This window comes from Lactuca serriola, chromosome 2, assembly GCF_051521515.1.
Source record: "Lactuca serriola cultivar US96UC23 chromosome 2, Lser_US96UC23_V15, whole genome shotgun sequence".
NCBI classification, from domain to species: Eukaryota; Viridiplantae; Streptophyta; class Magnoliopsida; order Asterales; family Asteraceae; genus Lactuca; species Lactuca serriola.
The window spans coordinates 12501-36121 of NC_136409.1; the positions used below are offsets into that span (position 1 = coordinate 12501).

The 23621-nt window shown below is 41.1% G+C and overlaps 1 protein-coding gene and 1 pseudogene across 1 annotated transcript; both read left to right on the plus strand.

The window, feature by feature from the left end:
- The first annotated feature begins 1485 nt into the window (after positions 1 to 1485).
- On the plus strand, positions 1486 to 7310 carry LOC145086384 (uncharacterized). Its single transcript, XM_079024132.1, has 10 exons — positions 1486 to 1772; positions 1814 to 2660; positions 2759 to 4520; positions 4618 to 4724; positions 4775 to 5089; positions 5418 to 5607; positions 5657 to 5786; positions 6222 to 6974; positions 7050 to 7215; positions 7287 to 7310. Exons 1-10 carry the CDS (start codon positions 1486 to 1488, stop codon positions 7308 to 7310), a joined length of 4581 nt encoding a protein of 1526 aa, XP_078880258.1.
- Positions 7311 to 18092: 10782 nt separating this feature from the next.
- On the plus strand, positions 18093 to 19875 carry LOC145086403 (exosome complex component RRP4 homolog; annotated as a pseudogene).
- The last annotated feature ends 3746 nt before the right edge of the window (positions 19876 to 23621 follow it).

A 23621-nucleotide genomic window follows, 5' to 3' on the forward strand; every position in this document is an offset into this window, starting at 1 on the left:
AAAAGTTGATAGGAAGCCTAATGGGAAAGTTGAATTGCCTTATGTGGATCTTATGCTTGGTGGAGCTCCTTATCATGCTACGCTTTATGGTTTTTTTGTGGGAAAGAAACTTGCATTCCCAACTGTCAATCGTTTCTCCTTTAAGATGTGGAAGATATTTTGATTGAAGGATATAATGGTAAATGATGAAGGGTTCTTTTTCTTTAAGTTTGATTCAAAGGAAGGTATGATGAGTGTACTGGAGGGAGGTCCACGGCTTATTAATAATGTGCCTATGTTCGTTCAAAGATGGAGACCTGGTCTAGTTCTGAGTAAACCTCAAATCAAATTTGTTCCTATGTGGGTCAAAGTCTTTAATGTGCCTTTGGAGTATTGGAACAGCAAGGGAATCACATTGATTGCTAATGAAATTTGGATACCAATTGCTATGGATAAAATCACTCAGAAAATGTGTAATGAACATTGGGGAAGGCCAGCATTTATGAGATTTCTTGTGGAAATGTCATCAGAATCAGAATGGATGAAAGAGTTAAGTGTTGTCTCAATTGACTTTGGGACAGGAGAAAAAGTTGAATCAAAATGCAAGATAGAGTATGCGTGGAGGCCTGATGTTTGTAATCACTGCAAAGTTTATGGACATAAGAATAGCAATTGTGGGATTTTAAATAGCTTGAAAAGTGATAATGTTGCTGATGAGGCTGTTAACTCAGAAGAAAATGGGAAAAAAGAGCAAGTTGATGATGATGGTTTTATCTTAGTCACAAAGAAGAACAATAAAGGACAGAAGTTTAGTCCTGGTGTGGTTATTAATGAAAATGGCAAAGTGGATTTGATAAAATCCTTGGAGAAAAATACGATCCCTATTAGTGAAGGAGTTACTATTAGCAACAATGAAGGAATTTCAAAAGATGTGGATAATCAAGGAAAGCAAAAAAACAAGCAAATTGAAGAACAAGAAAGTCAAAAGGGATCTCAAAAAGAAGATCGAATTAGTAAAGGAGCTGATAATAGAAATAATGGGGGAAATTTCTCGAAATTTACTGTGGGAAATCTTAAAAAAGATGGGAAAGAGAAAGGGGTATTTCAGTCAAAGGAGGGTAAAAGTGGGAAAATGAATGGAACAGGGGTGTTTATCCCAAAAGAAAAACTGGGGACAAGAGTGAAGAATGTAATTGAAAATTTTAATGCTAGAAAAGAAGAAATGCAGGGGAAAAAAGAAGAAGGCCGGAAAAAGGTGTATGTTCCTAAGAAGCAAGTGGATTTTAAAGTTAGTTCTAACTTTGATAATATAGGTTCTACTTCAGGTAAAGATGATCAAGATGAGATAATATCACAAAATCCTTTTGATGTTTTAGCCGACTTGGGATTAAGGGATATGTCTTATTTAGATGAGATTGACCCGGAGATTTTAACTGGAGGTGCCCAGGAGACAATCACCGAAAATCCAATTGTTGATCAATGATGATGAATATAGGATGCTGGAATATGAGGGGTTCTAATCTAAGGCTTAAACAGGAGGAAATAAAGAATGTGATCAAAAGTAATAATCTGTCTTTGTTTGCTATTCTTGAGTCTCAGTTGAGATTTAATAAGCTGCAAATGACATGTAATAAAGTTTTTGGAAACTGGATGTGGATTTTGAATCAAGACATGAGCCCTAAAGGCACTCGTATTATCATTGGATGGGATCCGGATGAAGTTGTTGTCATGCCGTTGGATGCTAATAGTCAGGTGATGCATTGTCAAGTCCTTTTCATTAAAGAGAATAAGAGGTTGTTTTGTTCTTTTGTCTATGCTTGTAATTATTATATAGACAGAAGAAAACTTTGGGATTCTCTGGAAAAACACTATTGTTCGGTTGCTGGTCATCCGGGTTGATTGCTGGAGACTTTAATGTTACTAGGGAACTTGTGGACTCGATGGCTAGTAATTCAAAAATATCGAGGGGCATGGTGGAATTTAACGAGTGCATCAATCGTAATGAAGTCCAAGATATTAATCGTAATGGTTTACATTACACTTGGAATCAAAGACCGCATGGGGTTTCAGGGGTTTTGAAGAAACTTGATCGTGTTCTGGGAAATCTTAAATTTATTGAAGATTATCCCAATGTGTTTGCTAATTTCCAGCCTTATAGGAATTCGGATCATAGTCCTATGATTATCAAATTCCCAATTAAAAAGAAGTTCAGGATTAGGCCTTTCAAGTTTGTTAACTCCCTTGTGCTGTTAGATAATTTTCTTCCCATTGTTGATAATGTCTGGAAATCTGAAATTGAGGGGTTTGGAATGTTCCGGCTTTTTCAGAAATTGAAACTTTTAAAGAAGCCTCTCAGGAATTTGTTAAAATCTCATGGCAATTATGCAGAAAAAGTTTTCAAGTGTAGAGAAGAGTTATGTCGGGTTCAGAATAATCTTGATAAAGACCCATGTAATGAAGAATTGAGATTTGAAGAAGGAATTTACCTCCAATCTTTTCTGAATGCAAGCTGGGAAGAAGAGTGTTACTTAAAGCAAAGAGCTAAAATGCAGTGGCTTAAGGAGGGAGACTCAAATACTGCTTATTTTCATAAAGTAGTAAAAGGGAAAATCAATAGAAACAGAATTGAAACAATTCTTGATGGAAATGGAAATTGGAAGGAAGGGGATGAGGCTTTTAAAGTAATTGTTGACTATTTTGGTGAATTTCTTGGAGTGGAACATGCTGTTGTCCCCATTTTTAATCCGGATAATCTGTTTCCAGAGAACTTGATAATCAGCAAGCTCTTGATATGGTTAAAGATGTTACAAATGAGGAAATTAAGGCTGTGCTTTTTGATATTGATGATGATAAAGCACCTGGTCCTGATGGCTTTTCTTCCAAATTCTTTAAGAAAGCTTGGATGATAGTGGGGGATGATTTTTGCTTTGCTGTTAAGGAATTTTTTCTGTCAAAAAAGTTTTTGAAGGAAGTCAATGCTACTGTTATTGCGTTAGTTCCTAAAGTTCCTACTCCAGGCAAGGTTGGGGATTATCGGCCGATTTCCTGTTGCAATGTGCTTTATAAATGCATAAGCAAAGTTATTGTTAATCGTATCAGAGAGCATCTTGGGTGTTTGGTTTCGGATAACCAGTCGGCATTTATCCCAGGGCGTTCAATTTTGGATAATATTCTTCTATCTCAAGAACTCGTCAAGGGTTATCATATTGATAGGGGATTTGCTCGTTGTGCTATGAAAGTTGACATTCAAAAAGCGTATGATACGGTCAATTGGAATTTTTTGCAAAGTATATTGAAAGAGTTTGGGTTTCATGATTCTATGATAACCTGGATTATGAATTGTGTTTCTACTTCATCTTTTATGATCAATATAAATGGGAGTTTTCATGGGTTCTTCCAAGGAAAGAGAGGTCATAGGCAAGGGTGTCCTTTGTCCCCTTATCTTTTTACCCTTGTTATGGAGGTTTTTAACCTCATGCTTAAAAGGTGTATAAGGGAGAGTAACGAATTCAAATACCATTGGAGATGTAAAGAACAGAAGCTCACTCACTTGTGTTTTGTTGATGATCTGATGGTTTTTTGTCATGGAAACTCTGGGTCGATAAAAGTAATCAAGAAGGCTATGGATGAGTTTGCTAATTCAGCAGGTCTTGTGCCCAATTTATCTAAAAGTCACATCTTTTTTGGGAATGTCAAGGATCCTTTTAAAAGGAAAATTTTGAGGATTCTTCCTTTTGTTGAAGGTAAGCTTCCTATGAAATATCTTGGGATTCCTTTGGTCTCTACTAAGTTATTTAATAGAGATTGCAAGGGTCTTATAGATAAAGTGAAGAATAGAGTCAATGATTGGAAAAATAAGTCTCTATCTTATGCTGGTAGACTTCAATTGATAAGTGTTGTGCTTGCTTCTCTTCCTGTATATTGGGCTTCAGTGGTGTTATTACCGAAAGGTATAATTAAAGAAGTTGAAAAAATCATGAGGAATTTTCTTTGGAGTAGTGGGCAAAGTCGTAAGGGAGTTGCCAAGGTCTCATGGAATGAAATCTGTAAGCCAAAGATGTATGGTGGTCTTGGGTTGAAAAATCTTAAAGAATGGAACATTGCTTTTCTTTCAAGCAGAATCTGGAAGCTTATTAGTGGTCAAGATTCTCTGTGGGTGAAATGGGTTAAGTTTTATCTTCTTGAAGGAAGGAGTTTTTGGGATGTGGGATCAAAAGATAAAATGAGTAGGAGTTGGAGGAATTTATTGAAGATAAGATCTTTTCTGCGGGACTCTTTTTATTCTCAGATAGGTAATGGAAAAGATACCTTCATGTGGTTTGATAATTGGCATCAACTGGGGCCTTTGAGTTATGTCCTGTCTCCTAGGGAAATTACTAATGTTGGATATAATATAAGGGACAAAGTTAGTGATGTTATTGTTAATGAAAATTGGATTTGGCCTTCTGATTGGTTAAATATGATTCCTCAGCTGGGTGAATTTCCTGTGCCTAGTCTTATTAGTGAGAAAAAGGATGATGTGTGTTGGTTGAATTGCAAAGGTAAGATTGTTCCCTTTGTTGTTAGTCAGGTCTCTTCTTCTCTTATTTTCCATGAGCCAATTGTTGATTGGTATGATTTATTTTGATTTCAAAATAGAATTCCAATTCATTGTTTCATTCTTTGGCTTGCTATTCTTGGAAGACTCAGAACTCAAGATAGAAAAAAGAGATGGAAAGATTCTAGTGATTTATGTTGTGTTTTTTGTAATAATCAAGTGGATTCCCATTCTCATCTATTTTTTGAATGTAAATAGCCAATGGAAGTGTGGAATTTGATGAAAGTTAAGGTGAACCTAAATCACAGACCAGGCAATTGGTTTGAAATCATCAAAGAGCTCCAATGTTCATTAAAGAAGAGGAGTATTGATAATTTCATCAAAAAGGTGGCTTTGGCTGCTTCCATTTATCACATTTGGAATGAAAGGAATAAAAGATTGTTTGGGAAACAGAGAAATTCTGTGGAAAATACTGTTAAGATTATCATAGAAGACATTAGACTTAAGATTTTCAGCCTTAATTTGGGTTATCTTGGGCTTAATGAAGAAATTTGCAAGGAGTGGAATGTTCCTGTTAATAGAAATGATTATCTCCATGAAAATCGAAATTAAGCTGAGGATTGGATTGCGAGGGATATTGTCAGGGTGGCTGGCTTGGAATCGGTGGCAGGTGTGCTGCTGTGGAGTCGGTATGGCGAAAATAAGGAAGGATTTTAATAAAATTGTGAGTTTAAGTAATTGGATCAAAGGGTATTTTGGTCAATTTTGGAAAATAAATAAATTGGAAGAATCTATTGTGAACTGCTTGTTCGCGAATGTCTTTGGTTCTATGGTCTATTTGGAGGATTGGCAGGAGATGGATTTGAGAAATAAAAATCGCTGGTTCTTTTTTCTTGAACAGGGGCTGATCGAGAATTGGGTTGATGATTTAGCGATTGGGTGTTTTTTATTCAAGGCCGGTAATTGCAATTGCTTATGGAGGGATGATAGCATGCGATTTGGTGATTCTCATTATCGGGATGGAAGAAATAATAAGCAGGGGCATATTGGGCATTTTTTAATTGACGGCGACTTTGATTATTGGCTGGAGGGTAATTTTGGTCATTCTGAGACAAGCAATTTTTTTTATCTTTTTTGGAGATATTTGTGGGAGAGAAGATATAATTTTGATCAAACAAAACATGAGCAAAAGGAGTTTTTTGTGTGTTAAAAAGGAAGGGCAAAATGGGAATTATTGGGATTGGATGATCCTCAATGATTTGTGTGGAAGGTGTAATCACTATAATTCTAAAGGAATTGACGGGCAAGGGATTTTTCTCACTTTTTCCCTTAAAAGTGATTTGCATCTCGGATTGATCCCGAGTTTCATTTGGTTTTTACCTTATGAAGTGGATTTATCTCATATACAGTTGGGTGCTATTCTCAATTGTTATGAATTTATGCCTTGGAAACAAGGCATATGTATTCAAGGAATTGATGGAATTGGGATTTTTACCATTTTTTCCCTTAAAAATGGATCGCACATCGGTTTGATCCCGAGTATCATTTGGTCTAGGCCTTATGATGTGGATTTTATTCATCTTCATATGAGTTTCTTTCTCATATGTTGTGATTTACCACCTTGGAAACAAGGTGCGTGTATACACGGAATTGACGGATGTGGGATTTTTATCACTTTTTCCCTTAAAAGTGAATTGCATCTCAGTTTGATCCCGAGTTTCATTTGGTTAAGACCTTATGAAGTGGACTTTTATCATTTTCACTTGGGGTTTCCCAATTGTTATGATCCTCCGCCTTGGAAACGAGGCGTGTATATAAAAGGAATTGACGGATTTGGGATTTTTCTCACTTTTTCCCTTAAAAGTGATCCTCCGCCTTGGAAACAAGGTGTGTATAAACATGGAATTGACGGCTTTGGGATTTTTATCACTTTTTCCCTTAAAAGTGAACCTTCGCCTTGGAAACAAGGTGTGTATACCCAAGGAATTGACGGAATCGGAATTTTTATCACTTTTTCCCTTAAAAGTGAATTCCCGCCTGGGAAACAAGGTGTGTATATCAAAGGAATTGACGGAATCGGGATTTTTATCACTTTTTCCCTTAAAAGTGAACTTCCATCTTGGAAACAAGATGAGCTTATTCAAGGAATTGACGGTCTCGGGATTTTTCTCACTTTTTCCCTTAAAAGTGATTATCCGCCTTGGAAACATGGTGAGTATATTCAAGGAATTGACGGGTTCGGGATTTTTGTCACTTTTTCCCTTAAAAGTGAACACACGCCTTGGAAACAAGGTGTTTACATTCATGGAATTGACGGATATATTCTTTTTAGCTTTATCGAAGATGGAGATGTTTTAAAGAACTTATTGAGATTTTTTGGAAAGGAAGATAATTGGAAGGCTTTATTGAAGATGTTTTTGGAGACTTTTGATGTGCATAAAAGAGGTTTTGATGGCAGGTGCTCTAAAAAATTAGTTTTTTTGGTTAGAACTAGATGGACTTTGGATATAGATATATTTTTTGGGGGCTATAGGAAAGAGGATTGTAAGAATTGGAAGATTGTGAATAGAGATAATAGAGAGGATGATAGTGTGGCTATTTTTAGCATTGTACTTTCGTTATACATATATGAAAATAAAGATAAAAGGGTGGAGAGAAGAAAGAAGATTGCTATTGTGGATATCATTGGGAATTGGAATGTGGATACTATATATATTTTTTTGTGGAACTTTTGGGGTATTTTTGTTCATGGGAATTGTGTTATTTTTAGCATATGGATGTGGAGCATACATAGAGATTGCATTTATGAAGATTGGGAGAAAAGATGGCGAGTTCAATTCGTGTTGGAAAGGAATTTTGAAGACCACTCCGGGTTGTGGAGTTGGGTTAAAATAAATTGTATTTTCTTTGGTTACATTGTTGCTAGGGTTAGCCTTTGGTTTTGGTATTTGCGTGATATTTGGATTTTGGTCATTTTTGGGGTTTGTCCAAAAATGACATAACTCTTGTATTTTTCTTTTTGAATTTATAAAATCTTTGCCGAGGCTTCGGCCTCTTTCCCAAAAAAAACCCTAAACCCTAAACCCTAAACCCTAAAACCCTAAACCCTAAACCCTAAAACCCTAAACCCTAAACCCCAAACATTAGGGTTTAGTGTTTAGGGTTTAGGGTTTAGGGTTTAGGGTTTAGGGTGCTTCCTCAAGGAACTCCTTCTTCCACAATATGCAGCAAAAACTCACTAAATCACAAAAATGCTCAAAATTACTCAAATGGAGGCTTAGGGTCGATTTCTAGGGTTTAGAGGGATGGAGGCTGAAGATATTAGGGTTAGGTTATGAGATAAGGAGCTTAAATAGGGTCCAAGACCCTAAAATAGGGTTCAAGTCTGATTAGCATACACCCAATGTACATATGGTACGCTCAGCATACTCCGAAGAACATTCATGACCACCCCTGGTCAGTACGCCCAACGTACTTCCTTCTTCACTAGTATGCCTAACGTACTCGGCGAGGTCTGAAACCACAAAACTTCTGAAGACCATAACTTCTTCGTTATAAATCTTTTTCCGATGATCCTTATATCCACAGAAAGGTAACGAGAAGCACTACACTTTAATGAACTTTATTCCTCCTGAATCCCACTCGAACTCAGATCCAAAATTCATGAAAAGCCCGAACGAGCGCCTTTACAATACATTTTTGGCTCTAAAGCACAAACCTAACTCTTTTATCACACAACCTACCTTACCCACATCCCAAAAGGGCCTAAACCTTTCTCTTTCAAAGCCTCATAACCTTCTCATACTCGGATTAAGGCCCACGGGTCTTAAATCACAAAACAATCCAGAACATGATGTTACAGACCAAGGACTGGACATGGCATGCGACATTGTTTTGGCTTTTTAGGCCTTAATGGGCCACTAGTTTTCTGACTTTGCGCCTTCTTGTGCTTGGGCTGATTTGGAGCTTTAGGTGTCATTTAGTAATTTGAGCCATCTTGGATTAGGCGAATGATGGGTTTTGGGCCAAATTAGGAAGTTGGGTCATATTGGGCTTTTGGTGCTATTATGTAACACCGTAAAAATTCGAACAATTTTTCATTTTTGAAAACTATGAAATATCATTGGCATTTATAAATAAAACATTGTTTCACATTGTATTAGTACAAAACCCCAAGATCAAAATATTTAGACTCCAACGTGCGTGTGTACGAGTCATGCCGGCGCCTTCCCGCGATCATCACTGGTACCTGAAACACATAACACATAACACTGTAAGCATAAATGCTTAGTCAGTTCCCCAAAATACCACTCTAACACATACGCCTTTCCAGGCCATTACTCTGTGGGATCTTCCGATCCAAGTGTCTTAGGGGATTTCCATCCCATAACTCTGCTGACCTTCCGGTCCATATCATCTTGACCTTCCAGCCCACATCATACTCATATCACATAACATATCACATATAACTTACATCACATATATAACATACACGTAAGACCCTTCGGTCACACATAGTTACCCCATCGGGTAAGGCATAGTGAGAAGACTCACCTCAGACGTCTCGTAAATCTCTGACTCGGTAGAAATATTGCCTAGCCTCCGCCTATTCACACAAAGTAAATACTCTCATAAATATAACTCTCGAGGCTAGACTCAACCCTCTATTGTCACCTTCAGAAGGGTAAAAGACTATTTTACCCCCCTCTTGACTCAAGGACCCCATTTTTGACCAAACCGTAAAAGTTAACAAAAGTCGCAGTCAACTTTGACCCAACTCGCCGAGTGCACTCCGGCGACTCGGCGAGTACACACATGACCACTAACTCTCTCTGTCCCTCTTGGTACGTCGAGTCCCTCCCTATACTCGACGAGTCACACCTGGCATGAATCGCGGGGCTACCCGACTCAACTCACCGAGTCTCAAGAACAACTCGGCGAGTACCGCCTTGAACTCCAGTCTTTTAATCCCCTTCCGACTCACTGAGTTATCCCCCAACTCGGCAATTCTACTCACTGGGTGATCTGCGTGGAACCTTAACCCTACTCGCCGAGTCTCAAGAACAACTCGACGAGTTCATGCCATGCACAAACTCTATTGACCTCCTGAGGTCAGATCTGTGCCCCAAATCCATAGATCTGGCCTTCCCAAGCATAAAGGTCACGTAAAGTCTGAATCTTGATGCTTATAAATCAACCAATAGGCATCAAATGGTGATTTAGTCCCAAATACTTTGTCCCAAGGTCATGACCTCCATTGTTCTTCATAAAGCTTGGGGAATAAGGCTCTCTGGACCTCTATGGGTCCAGATCTAAAGTCTCATCTCCAGAAGGGACTATTTGGACCTCAAATCAACTTAGACAAGGGCACAAGAAACACTAAAACCACATATCCTTACCAAAACAGAAGAAGAGTCAAAATAATACCTCAAATGAAATGAACTTAGCTTTTAGTCATCAGAATAGCAACCTCCTTTGCTTTCCCTTGGCTAGAACCTCCTTCTTCTTGCTAAATGACACCACAAAGATCAACAATGGTCACTCCTTGCCTCTTAAACGATCTGAGTCTCTCTCTGGGGTGTAGTAGCCGCAATAGACAACCATAAGGATCTTTAAATAGGTCCGAAGCCCTGGAAATTAGGGCTTCACTAAACAGCATGGACTCGCCGAGTCCGGACGTGAACTAGAATGAACATCCGCGTCCCTACTCGGCGAGTCTTGGCACCAACTCGCCGAGTTCCTCCATAAACTCCAAAAATTAAAGGAATAAATAATATACCTGGGAATCCGGATGTTACAATTCCCCCCCACTAGAATCAGACTTCGCCCTCGAAGTCTCACTCTGAAAACAACTCTGGATGCTGCTCACGCATCTTGCTCTCCGGCTCCCAAGTAAGTTCTGACCCTTTCCGATGCTGCCACTGGACCTGCACCAGAGGCACTTCCTTGTTCCTCAGAACCTTGATCTTTCGATCCCGAATTGCCATCGGTTACTCAATGTAGTTCAGGCCCACATCCACCTGAATATCCTCCAATGGCACCACCGCCGACTCGTCGGCTATACACTTTCTCAGTTGCGACACGTGGAAGGTATCATGAATCTGGTCCAACTCCGCAGGTAGCTCCAAACGATACGCTACCCTGCCCACCCTTGCGATCACTCTGATCGGCCCAATATATCGGGGCCCCAGCTTGCCCCTCTTCCTGAATTGGATCACTCCTTTCCAAGGAGATACCTTCAGGAGCACGAAGTCACCAACCTGAAACTCGAGCTCAGATCGTTGCCTTTCTGCATAACTCTTCTGGCGACTCTGAGTGGTCAACAACCTCTGTCGGACCTGCTGAATCTGCTCAGTCGTCTGAAGAAAGATCTCTATACTTCCCATCACACGCTGCCCTACTTCTCCCCAGCAAATGGGGGTCCGACACCTCCTCCCATACAACAGCTCAAAGGGTGGCATACCAATGCTCGAATGATGGCTGTTGTTGTAGGAAAACTTCGCTAAGGGCAAATACGTGTCCCAACTCCCGCCGAAATCCAGCACACATGCTTGGAGCATGTCCTCGAGCGTCTGAATCGTCCGCTCACTCTGTCCGTCAGTCTGCGGGTGGTATGCGGTACTAAAATGCAGCCTCGTACCCAACTCCTCATGGAATTTCTTCCAAAATCTAGAAGTGAAATGCACATCTCGATCTGAGACAATTGAGGTCGGCACTCCATGTCGCGATACCACCTCTCTCACGTACATTTCTGCCAGCCTCTCAGCAGAAGAGCTCTCACTGATGGCAAGGAAGTGAGCGCTCTTCGTCAACCTGTCCACAATCACCAAAATTGCATCGATACCCCTAGCAGTCCTCAACAACTTGGTGATAAAATCCATGGTGATATGTTCCCACTTCCACTCGGTAACCTCCAATGGCTGCAACTTGCCATGCGGACGTTGGTGCTCAGCCTTAACCTTGCGACAGGTTAGGCACCTCTCAACGAACCACACGACGTCCCTCTTCATGCAAGGCCACCTTCTTCAGATCCAAGTACATCTTAGTGGCACCGGGATGGATTGAGAACTTCGTTCTATGCGCCTCCTCCATCAAAATGGTACGCGTTCCGCCTACAAACGATACCCAAATCTGACCTTGAAAAGTCATAAGCCCTTGGTTATCGGTAACGAACTCCGATACTTGACCGATAACTCGCTCCCTCTTCTGGTTTTCTGGTCTCACGGCCTCGGCCTGGGCTCCTCGGATGGTGTCCAACACTATAGTCATCACTGTCAACCTCATACAAACGTCTCGCATCGGAACACTCTCTGCCCTAAGACTCAGGGCATCGGCTACCACGTTAGCCTTACCCGGGTGATACAGGATCTCGCAATCATAATCCTTTACCACATCCAACCATCTCCTCCGTCGCATATTCAGGTTGGGCTGATCCATCAAGTACTTCAAGCTCTTATGATCCGTGTAAATGGTACACCGAACTCCATACAGATAGTGACGCCAGATCTTGAGGGCGAACACTACTGCCCCCACCTCCAAATCATGGGTAGGATACCTCGCCTCATGAGGCTTCAGCTGCCTCGATGCATATGCTATCACATGCCCTCTCTACATAAGCACTGCTCCCAACCCAGATATCGATGCGTCACAATATACCACAAAATCCTCCATTCCCTCCAGAAGGGCTAACACCGGGGCTTCGCATAGTCTCTAGCGAAGTGTCTCGAAGGAGGCCTGCTGCTCTGGACCCAAAGCAAAAGCTACACCCTTCCGGGTCAACTTAGTGAGTGGCACGGCGATCTTGGAGAAATCCCTGATAAACCTCTGATCATAGCCTGCCAGTCCTAGGAAACTCCTGATCTCCGTTGGTGACCTCGGCACCTCCCAACTCATCACCGCCTCAATCTTGGCCAGGTCAACCAATATCCCTTTCTGGTTAACGAGATGTCCCAAGAACTGGACTTCTCGCAACCAGAAATCACACTTGGAGAATTTGGCATAAAGCCTCTCTGATCTCAAAACCCCGAGGATCTCCCTCAAATGCTCATCATGCTGCTCTCTTGATCTCGAATACACCAAAATGTCGTTGATGAATACGATCACCGAGCGATCCAACATCGGTCTGCACACCCTGTTCATCAGATCCATGAACACCGCTGGTGCATTGGTGAGCCCGAAAGGCATCACCACGAACTCGTAATGCCCGTAACAAGTCCTGAACGTTGTCTTCTAGATATCCTCATCTCGCACCCTCACCTGATGATATCCAGACCTCAGATCGATCTTGGAGAACCAAGATGCTCTCTACAACTGATCGAACAAATCATCAATCCTCGGCAACGGATAACGGTTCTTGACCGTCAATTTGTTCAACTCCCGGTAATCAATGCACATCCGGTGTGAACCATCCTTTTTCTTGACGAAAAGGATAGGTGCTCCCCACGGCGAACTGCTCGGCCGAATAAATCCCTTCCCCAGCAGCTCCTAAAGCAGCGAGGACAACTCCTGCATCTCGGGAGGCGCAAGGCGATAGGGCGCCTTGGCGATAGGCGTAGCCCCCGGGACCAGATCGATACTGAACTCTACCTGCCTCACGGGAGGCACACCCGGCAATTCCTCCGAAAATACATCCGGGAACTCACGCACTATCGGAACCTCTTCCACTGACCTCGTTCTCTCTGAATCAACCCTCGCGTCCATCACATACGCTATAAATCCCTTACATCCCTGCTAAAGACTCTGCCTCGCCCCGGCGGCTGAACAAAACGCCGACCCAGAACGTGTACCCTCGCCGTACACTATAAGAACTCCCCCACTAGGGTCTCGCATGGTCACCAGCTGTCGCTCGCAGTCGATGATCGCTCCAAATCTGCTCAAACAGTCCATGTCCACGATGACGCAGACATATCCCATCGCAATGGGAACCAAATCGATCGGAAACGCTACCCCGAAAATCTCAAGTACACAACCTCGAATCACCTCGGTGGCATAGACTGCTCTCTCATCCGCTATGGAAACTCTCAGAGGTCGACTCAACGCCTCTCGACTAATACTGATGTGTTGGCTAAACACCAACGATACAAAAGATCGACTCGCACCCGAGTCAAATAACACTAGAGCAGGTACAGAATCCACAAGAAACGTATCTACGCATAACATAATATAAGCACAATATCTCAACATATAATGAATACATGATATAATACATACCAGCCACGACGTCGGGTGATGCACGGAGCTCCTCCGCTATCAGCTGAAACGCCCTCCCTCGCGCCTTTGGCGCCTCGGCTTTCACCGACTAACTCACACTAGCTCTTGCAACAGTAGAGGCAGATCCCTGAGGTGCTCCCTGTGTCGTCCCTCGCAACTGTGGACATTCCGCCTTCCGGTGCCCGGTCTGGTTGCAATGAAAACAGACCATGAATCCCTTGGGGCAATCCTTGGCGTTATGCCCCTCCATGCCACACTTGTAGCAAGCACCAACCCTACAAACTCCGTCATGACCCTTGCTGCACTTTCCGCAAGTACGACCCTTCTGACCCCCAGACCTCGAATCGACGGGCTTGGCCCACTTGGCTGCCGGTTGAGACTATGCCGGCCGCCGATCCATCCTCTGAGACTCGGCCTCCTCCTTGGCCTACGTCTCCAATTCAATCTCCCTCTTCCGGGCATTTGCCTGAAGCTCAGCAAATGTCCGGTATGATGATTTGCCACAAACTCACGAATGTCTCTTCTCAGAATGCTCAGATATCGACTCATACGTGCCTGCTCGGTCGACACGTGCTCAGGGCAGAACATCGCCCTCTCGTGAAACCTGCGTGTAATCTCTGTAACCGACTCAGTACCCTGCTTAAGGGTTAGAAACTCCTGTGCCAATCGCTCCCTCTCCACCTGGGGAACGTACTCATCTCGGAACATAGCAGTGAACCTCTCCCAGGTTACTGCAACAAGCTCAGCAGGGGTGTAGTGCGTCGTCACAAACTTCCACCAGTCCTTCGCTCCCAAGCGAAGCTGGTTCAACGCGAACCAAACTATCAGATGCTCCGAACAGGAACATGTGTAGAAGCACCCCTCTATGTCAGAAACCTACCTCATCGCGGCTATCGGATCCTGAGTTCCGTCAAATTCTGGTGGCTTCGTGTTGCTGAACTCCCGGTATAACAACGAGTCACCCCATTGCGGCCTGGCAGCAGCAACGGCTGCAGTGGCTGCAGCAACAGCAGCATCAGAAAGAGCAGCATACCGCTCATCAAAAGTCTCAATCAAAGTGGTCTTAATAGACCCGAACATCTCTGGAATCTCAGCCCTGATGGCCGCATCCACCTCTTCGTGGATGATCATACGGATCTCCTCATCACTCGTCCCGTTGACCTCTGGTGTGTGGCGTGTCCCAACCATGATCTCCCTCTGAAATACAACATAAGAATATTAGGGACCCACTCAAGTATAATCATACTCGATAACTCCACCCCACTGGTTCCTTAGTGCCCTAAGGATTCTTACTTGGACTGCGCACCAACCCGGTATCTTCAGTAATACGGGCCCAATACTACCGTCCATACCGCATCGTCATTCATCCCAAGTCCTCCTCCTTGAGCCCCAAATCCTAGTGCTCTACTCTCACTATCATGCGCTACTTGCTAACAATTCTCTCATAAGCACCTCGCTGCTATCTAAACACTTTTAAGCATTTCTAGCAGCAACCCCTAGACTAAGGCATCATATATCAGGCCACTCTAGTCCTAATAAGAATACCTAGTCTACTCTAGCATGCATATTGTAATTCATCATATAGCATAACATAGCATGTCTGATAAGACTTACTATGAGAGTATTTTGGGAGATCACCGTTCGGGCGCTAGCTGATCGTACACACGGCTCTGCTCCGTTTGTCTCAAAACCCTTTTACTCTTTTTCAAAAATTTTACTTTATTATTAACATTTTCCTCAAATCCCAAGTTTGAGTTCAGATACACCCGAAGATGTATCCGAATCCCTCAAACCAAGGCTCTGATACCAACTTGTAACACCGTAAAAATTCGAACAATTTTTCATTTTTGAAAACTATGAAATATCATTGGCATTTATAAATAAAACATTGTTTCACATTGTATTAGTACAAAACTCCAAGATCAAAATATTTAAACTCCAACGTGCGTGTGTACGAGTCATGCCGGCGCCTTCCCGCGATCATCACTAGTACCTGAAACACATAACACATAACACTATAAGCATAAATGCTTAGTGAGTTCCCTAAAATACCACTCTAACACATACGCCTTTCCAAGCCATAACTCTGTGGGATCTTCCGATCCAAGTGTCTTAGGGGATTTCCATCCCATAACTCTGTTGACCTTCCGGTCCATATCATCTTGACCTTCCGGCCCACATCATACTCATATCACATAACATATCACATATAACTTACATCACATATATAACATACACGTAAGACCCTTCGGTCACACATAGTTACCCCATCGGGTAAGGCATAGTGAGAAGACTCACCTCAGACGTCTCGTAAATCTCTGACTCGGTAGAAATATTGCCTAGCCTCCGCCTATTCACACAAGTAAATACTCTCATAAATATAACTATCGAGGCTAGACTCAACCCTCTATTGTCACCTTCAGAAGGGTAAAAGACTATTTTACCCCCCTCTTGACTCAAGGACCCCATTGTTGACCAAACCCTAAAAGTCAACAAAAGTCAACGGTCAACTTTGACCCAACTCGCCAAGTGCACTCCGGCGACTCGGCGAGTACACACATGACCACTAACTCTCTCTGTCCCGCTTGGTACGTCGAGTCCCTCCCTATACTCGACGAGTCACCCCTAGCATGAATCACGGGGCTACCCCGACTCAACTTGTCGAGTCTCAAGAACAACTCGGTGAGTACCGCCTTGAACTCCAGTCTTTTAATCCCCTTCTGACTCACTGAGTTATCCCCCAACTCGGCAATTCTACTCACTGGGTGATCTGGGTGGAACCTTAACCCTACTCGCCGAGTCTCAAGAACAACTCGGCGAGTTCATGCCATGCACAAACTCTATTGACCTCCTGAGGTCAGATCTGTGCCCCTAATCCATAGATCTGGCCTTCCCAAGCATAAAGGTCACGTAAAGTCTGAATCTTGATGCTTATAAATCAACCAATAGGCATCAAATGGTGATTTAGTCCCAAATACTTTGTCCCAAGGTCATGACCTCCATTGTTCTTCATAAAGCTTGGGGAATAAGGCTCTCTGGACCTCTATGGGTCCAGATCTAAAGTCTCATCTCCAGAAGGGACTATTTGGACCTCAAATCAACTTAGACAAGGGCACAAGAAACACTAAAACCACATATCCTTACCAAAACAGAAGAAGAGTCAAAATAATACCTCAAATGAAATGAACTTAGCTTTTAGTCATCAGAATAGCAACCTCCTTTGCTTTCCCTTGGCTAGAACCTCCTTCTTCTTGCTAAATGACACCACAAAGATCAACAATGGTCACTCCTTGCCTCTTAAACGATCTGAGTCTCTCTCTGGGGTGTAGTAATCGCAATAGACGGCCATAAGGGCCTTTAAATAGGTCCCAAGCCCTGGAAATTAGCGCTGCACTAAACAGCATGGACTCGCCGAGCCCACACATGGGCTCACCGAGTCCGGACGTGAACTAGAATGAACATCCACGTCCCTACTCGGCGAGTCTTGGCACCAACTCGCCGAATTCCTCCACAAACTCCAAAAATTAAAGGAATAAATAATATACCTGGGAATCTGGATGTTACAATTCTCCCGCACTAGAATCAGACTTCGCCCTCGAAGTCTTACTCTGAAAACAACTCCGGATGACTAGTTGTCCGCGTGACTCTTGCATGTGTAGTATGAGATGACTCTTGCATGTGTAGTATGAGATATGTATGCCAGGTGGGGCCTGATAAGTATATTATATGTTATTTATCTTTGTGATCCTTGCATGTGTTATGTGTTTATATGTATACTGGGAGGGGTCCGATGTTAGGCTAGGCCTGATAAATGATATGAGGTGGGGCCCTGCTTCAGCTGACGACTTTCTCCTCCTGCTCCGGTACAAAATCTGAAGTCCTAGCTTTGATTTTTCTTGTTAAGAGTATATTACTTATTGTTTATCTGTATTTCTGATTTTGCTGCAAAGTTGTGGTTGTTCCCTTTACTAATCGAGTAACAAGAGTATGGAAGAGTTTACATATTAGAGTCTTTTTGGTATTTTGACTTGGAGTAATATGCAAGAAATATAAACATGATTTCAACGATTCGTTAGTATAATGATGAATGATTTCTGACTAAAAAATACATTACCAAGATCAATCATTCATGTTCTTATTAATGATATCCACTGGTGGTCAAAAGCTAAGTAAACTTCCAAAACAAATTGGGGCTTTTGTTAGCTGGGTAACCAAACCCAACTTACCTGTAAACCGATTAAACTAACTTATTATGCTTGGTGATGAACACCAACCCGACTAACCCGAAAACAGCCTAAACCACCTGCTGCTTTCCCCTGGTTTATGCGTCTGTTTTCTTACAACAGATTCAAACACAATTCAAGATATGAGAGGCATTGAGCTATCATTGAATCAAACATAGAAACTAAGGCTGCAAAGAGCACTCGAACTGTTGGAATCTCTATCTTCGGGAACCAATTCTGATTCTTCTGTCACCGTCGCCGATTCTATCCATGTTAACCAAGAAGATGGTGTTCTCAAGTAAATATAAACCCTAACTAATGTCTAGTGTCCATATGCATATGTTATATTGTGAGTTTTATGTGTATTTTGATTTTTATTTCATGTAAGTAACGATACTAGAAATTGTTCCATCCTCATTTATCCTAATATAGTCTTAGCTCTTAGGAATCATGGAATTTGTGGTTTATAGGATCATTAAGCTTAAATTTTGAAATGATTTTTTCCGTTTGTGATATTTTAGGGGTCATGGGACGATAGAGCCTGAGGGTGAGGTCGTGGCAACCGTGTGTGGAGTAATTGAACGTGTAAATAAATTGGACTATGTTCGCACTTTCAGAACCAGGTCATGAGCAATCTATTTACCTGAATTTTAATGTTTCATAAGAGTGGAAACAAATTGCTTAATATTGAATCTGAAATTGGTGTAGGTATGAGCTAGAGGTTGGTGATATAATAGTAGGCCGTGTTATTGAGGCAAGTCCTAACTCGATTTATTTCTTCTGTTCACTTTAGTTTTATACCAATAGCTTAATCCGCCCGAATATATGCAATTCTTCTCAAGTGAAAAGATAAAATTTGTAGCAGTTGAGTTAAAATGTTTGATACAAGTGAGGAATGTGTTGTTAAGTTGATTAGTGGGTAGTTAGCATTTTGGTTAACAGAGTTTCGTTTTTCATGATATATATGAAGGTTGCTCCAAAGCGGTGGAGATTGGAGATTAATTTTAGCCAACATGCGGTATTGATTCTCTCTTCAAAGAATTTACCTGAGGAATCTAGGTATATATCTCCCACTATGTCATATGGTCATGTTAACATGTATGAATGCTCTGTGTATGCTTCCTGGCTTAGTTTCTTTGTTATTTCCAAACTTGTTTGGATTGTTGTGTTTTGTCTTTCTCATGAGTCATGACCATCCTTAAATTGGCAGAGGCGACGGACTGCAGTTGATGAGCTCAACATGCGTACCATTTTTTAAGAGAATGACGTCATCTGTGTAAGCCCATAAATATCGTCCGTTTATTGAAGGCTTTTTTTTACCTCCTTCATGTGTTTTCCAAAATCAAGTGTTGTCCAAATAAATGATGTTTATAACATATCCGAGAAAAAACGATACACTTGGATAAAGTGGAAGAAACCAATAAATGAATGCAAGTTTATATAAAAAAGTTAGATTTGATTCTTTTCCTGAATTTCTCTATTAAGTTTTCTTTTCTGCATAAAGTAAAAAAGAAACACTCACTTAGTTAAGTACATTTTGTATAAAAGAAAGAAACAACACTTTAGTATTCATTGTGTTATTTATACTCGATGAATGCCCCCATTAATCATTATGTTGTTTGTTGTAGGCTGAAGTCCATGATTTCATGCGTGATGGTAGTCCACAACAGTATGGAATCAACCTCATACTTGGTTGTAATGGTTTTGTCTGGTTTGGTGAACATGTCGAAACTAAAGATAACATGGAGCTTCATCTGGGTTGTTTCAGCAATATTTTTATTAAAATAAGTACTCTGATTTTTATAAAGCATAAACAAAATCGGTTTTTTTTTTTTCCGTGAAAATGGGGATGTCACAACAGGACATGCGTGGTGCATGCATTGTCCATCAAGTAAGCATTTTTATGGACCATTAGGGTCCCCTTAAACTTCTGGACGGGTTGGAATTGAGGGATGAATGGATTAAGAACGTTAAAACGTTGGTTTTGGCTTCAGACCGTTCTCACGATGTGAGACATGCGAAACCCATCCCTTATTGAGTTGTCTGATTCAAGAATGAGTCTTTGGACTCAGAACGGGTGACTCTCATGACGTGACCATGTAACGCCGTAAATTTTCGAACAAATTTTTCTCTTTAAAATCATATGATTCTCGTAACACATTTCACAAAAATCTCATTTATTTAATTTAGAAAACACAACTCCATAATTGTTTGATTAATAATTCATGATCCTCAAAACATAACTCTTTCTCTGTTGTGTACAATCAAGTCGGTGCTTTCCCGTGATCTTGAGAAACCTAAAACACATATCACATAACACGGTAAGCACGAAGCATAGTGAGGTCCCCAAAATAACACACACAAATAATTAGCCACTCGAGGCTATAACTCTGTAAGACCCTCTGGTCAATGTGTCTCAGTGGGACCCTCCAGTCCAACAGCTCGTTGGACCCTCTGGTCCGGTCTCAGTGAGGACCCTCAGGTCTCACTGCTTGTTGGACCCTCTGGTCCGATCTATGTGAGGACCCTCCGGTCTCATAGTTCGTTGGACCCTCCGGTCCAGTCTAAGTATCACATAATATAGCACACAACACATATCACACAGAAAATGCATAACTCAAGCAAGCACATAAGACCCTCTGGCCACACATAATTACTACCTAGGTAAAGTATAGTGAGAAGACTCACCTCGGATGATGAACATCCCCTTAAAACGCTGCTTCTGCGCACCGATCTCTATCTCTGAGCCAAACCCACAATTCACCCAATTAGGAACTAAGTTCAAACTCTCACTTATTAGGTATAAAGGTAGCCCACTAACTAGACCATCAATAATCTAAACCCATTGGGCCCACCAAGGCCTAATAATAAATGGACTCACCCGAGGCCCAACTCTCAAATCTAAATGGCAAGCCCACTCAAGGGCCCAAAGCTTATATATATATATATATATATATATATATATATATATATATATATATATATATATATATTCCTCTGGTCCAAAACTCTATTGCAACCAGCCAAAACTCTAGGCCTAACACTCAAGGCCCAAAATGAGACTTAGCCCAAAAGTCCAAAGTGAGGTTACGCGGGGCATACCTCCCTTGGTACGCTCAGCATACCTACGAATCCAGATTGGCCATTGGGGACACTTGGTCAGTATGCGTGGCATACTGGAATTACGCTTAACGTATGTCTAGGATTGTTATCTCCACTCCCTTGGTCTTAATCCATTAAGACCATAGCTATACTCTTAGATCTGGACTCCATAGAGGCTCATACTCAATAAAGCTTGTAACTTTAAGCGTTTACATGGCTTAACAAGTCCCAAACACAAAACTCTCACTCTTTACTCCCCAAAATGCTCATATCTCATGCATAAGGTGGTTCCAACGTCCAAGGCCTCATTTTTATGAATCCTCTCCACTAGAAACACTCAAAGGGACATATATTAGGATATGGAGTTCAACAACTCATAAAGCTTCAAGCTTTGGGACCAAAAACCCTAAAATGGACCCAAAACAAAACTAACACAACAATAAGCAAGTTTCAAGCTTGATACCTCTGGAAGATGCACCAACAAGGGTAGAACATAGATCCAAAAGCTAGATGCTCAAGCTATCCTCTTTCAAAGCTCCTTCTTCTTCAACAACCAAACATAACAAGTCATCAACCCACTAGATCCACATGAGAAAGCCACCAAGATTCAAACTTTATGCTTTCTGGAGCTAGATCAACATGATTAGGGCTTGGATCCACAAGCTCCAAGCCAAGCAATGCTTACTCAAGGAACTCCTTCTTCCACAATATACACCAAAAACTCACTAAATCACCAAAATGCTCAAGAATCACTCAAATGGTGGCTTAGGGTCTTTTTCTAGGGTTTAGAGGGATGGAGGCTGAAGATATTAGGGTTAGGTTATGAGATAAGGAGCTTAAATAGGGTCCAAGACCCTAAAATAGGGTTCAAGTCTGATTAGCGTATGCCCAGCATACATATGGTATGCTCAGCGTACTCCAAAGAGCATTCGTGACCACCCCTGATCAGTACGCCCATCGTACTCCAAAGTACGCCCAACGTACTTCCTTCTTCACTAGTACGCCCAACGTACTCTGCGAGGCCTGAAACCACAAAACTTCTGAAGGCCATAACTTCTTAGTTATAAATCCGTTTTCGACGATCCTTATTGTTGGATTAATGTCTAAGTCCATAACTATATTTCATATATACTTGACCCGACCCGACATGGTCCATTTGGGTTACACTTCACCGACACAATTTATATGGATAGTCTTTTGAGAATAGTATATTTATGATTTATATTAATATATTATAAGTTCTTATATATTAATATGGAATCATATTATTTAATTAGTATTGATCAAGACTTAATTTATAATTAATTAAGTGATCAAAATGAACTAATTAAATATGGACTCTTATATATATGGAATGGGCCAAGTTCATTTAGGATTGGGCTAAGCTTTAATGGATAGTCCATGGAGTGTTTAACCCATGGTACATATGAAATGAAAGGTCATGGGTTTAACCCTAGTCTCCATACTATATAAAGATGTCCTTGGTTAGTGAAATGGGCACTAGTGTGGGTACACTAAGAAGGGCTAGTCGATTTCACTAGAGAGAACCAAAGTATTCTTATTCTCAAAGTCTTCCAAGGTGTTTTGGTGATTTGTGATTCCACTTGAGGCTTCCACACTATTGGGGCTAAGCTCTTAAAGCTTGAAGACATCAAGCTACATCAAAAGGTATGTCATCTAACTAGTACTTCGTAGTATAAGAGCTTCATAATATGCTAGTTAGGATTAAAGCCTTGGAAAGTTCTTATTTGCATGTATAATAGAGAAAACATAGATCCAAGGTTTATAGGGTTGCATGTACACCATAGGAGTGTTAGAATGCTCAAAACCCAACAGTGGTATCAGAGCCTAGGCTTGTTTTCAATTATACTTGATGCAAATTGCTAAAAAATGCTGAAAAAATCGATTTTCTAGCTTTCTGGGCACTGGACTCGCCGAGTCCACTGATGAACTCGCCGAGTTCAAGACAAAATGCATCCAACTCACCAATTTGGTTCGTGCACTCGACGAGTTGGACCCCCAGACAGCATATATTCGATTGTTTTGGCTAGAAATGGACTAGGAACATTACCCTAAGCTGGTTTTGTACTTATAAACTTGTTTTTGGTGTGGTAATGCTCATACTAATCCAATTTCAAAGATAATTGTCAATATTCATGTTTTTTTATTAGTTTAAAGTTTAGATTAATTACATGAAAAAGTTTGATTTGAATTATCTTGTTCTTATGAGTTGCTTAGATTAATAGAAAAGTTAATTGATTATGTGTTTTCAATCCATTTTAATCTAAGAGTTGATTCTAAAATGTGTTTTTGTAACTTGTCCTCAAGTTATATGAAAAGTCACATTTAAGTTTCATAAAACTCATAAAAAATTGTCATATGTTACAAAATGAAAAGTCTTGTTCTCATTAAATGGTTTTATGACTCCATAACTTGTCCTCAAGTTGTGGAGGTTCAAGAGTCTCTTCATTAAATAAAATATGTGTAACCTTAGTTAATCTCATAAAGCTTCCATAAGTTATGAATTATGAAGAGTCACTTTCTTAATTAGTTTAAAGTCTTCCATAACT

Excerpts from the sequence above, each read along its gene's own strand:
- LOC145086384 (XM_079024132.1), top strand. The coding sequence starts at position 1,486 with ATGAGGGGTTCTAATCTAAGGCTTAAACAGGAGGAAATAAAGAATGTG. Across the intron at positions 4,521-4,617 it reads GTGTTGGTTGAATTGCAAAG|AATTCCAATTCATTGTTTCA; the intron begins GTAAGATTGTTC and ends ATTTCAAAATAG. Across the intron at positions 5,090-5,417 it reads GCAAGGAGTGGAATGTTCCT|GGGCTGATCGAGAATTGGGT; the intron begins GTTAATAGAAAT and ends TTTCTTGAACAG.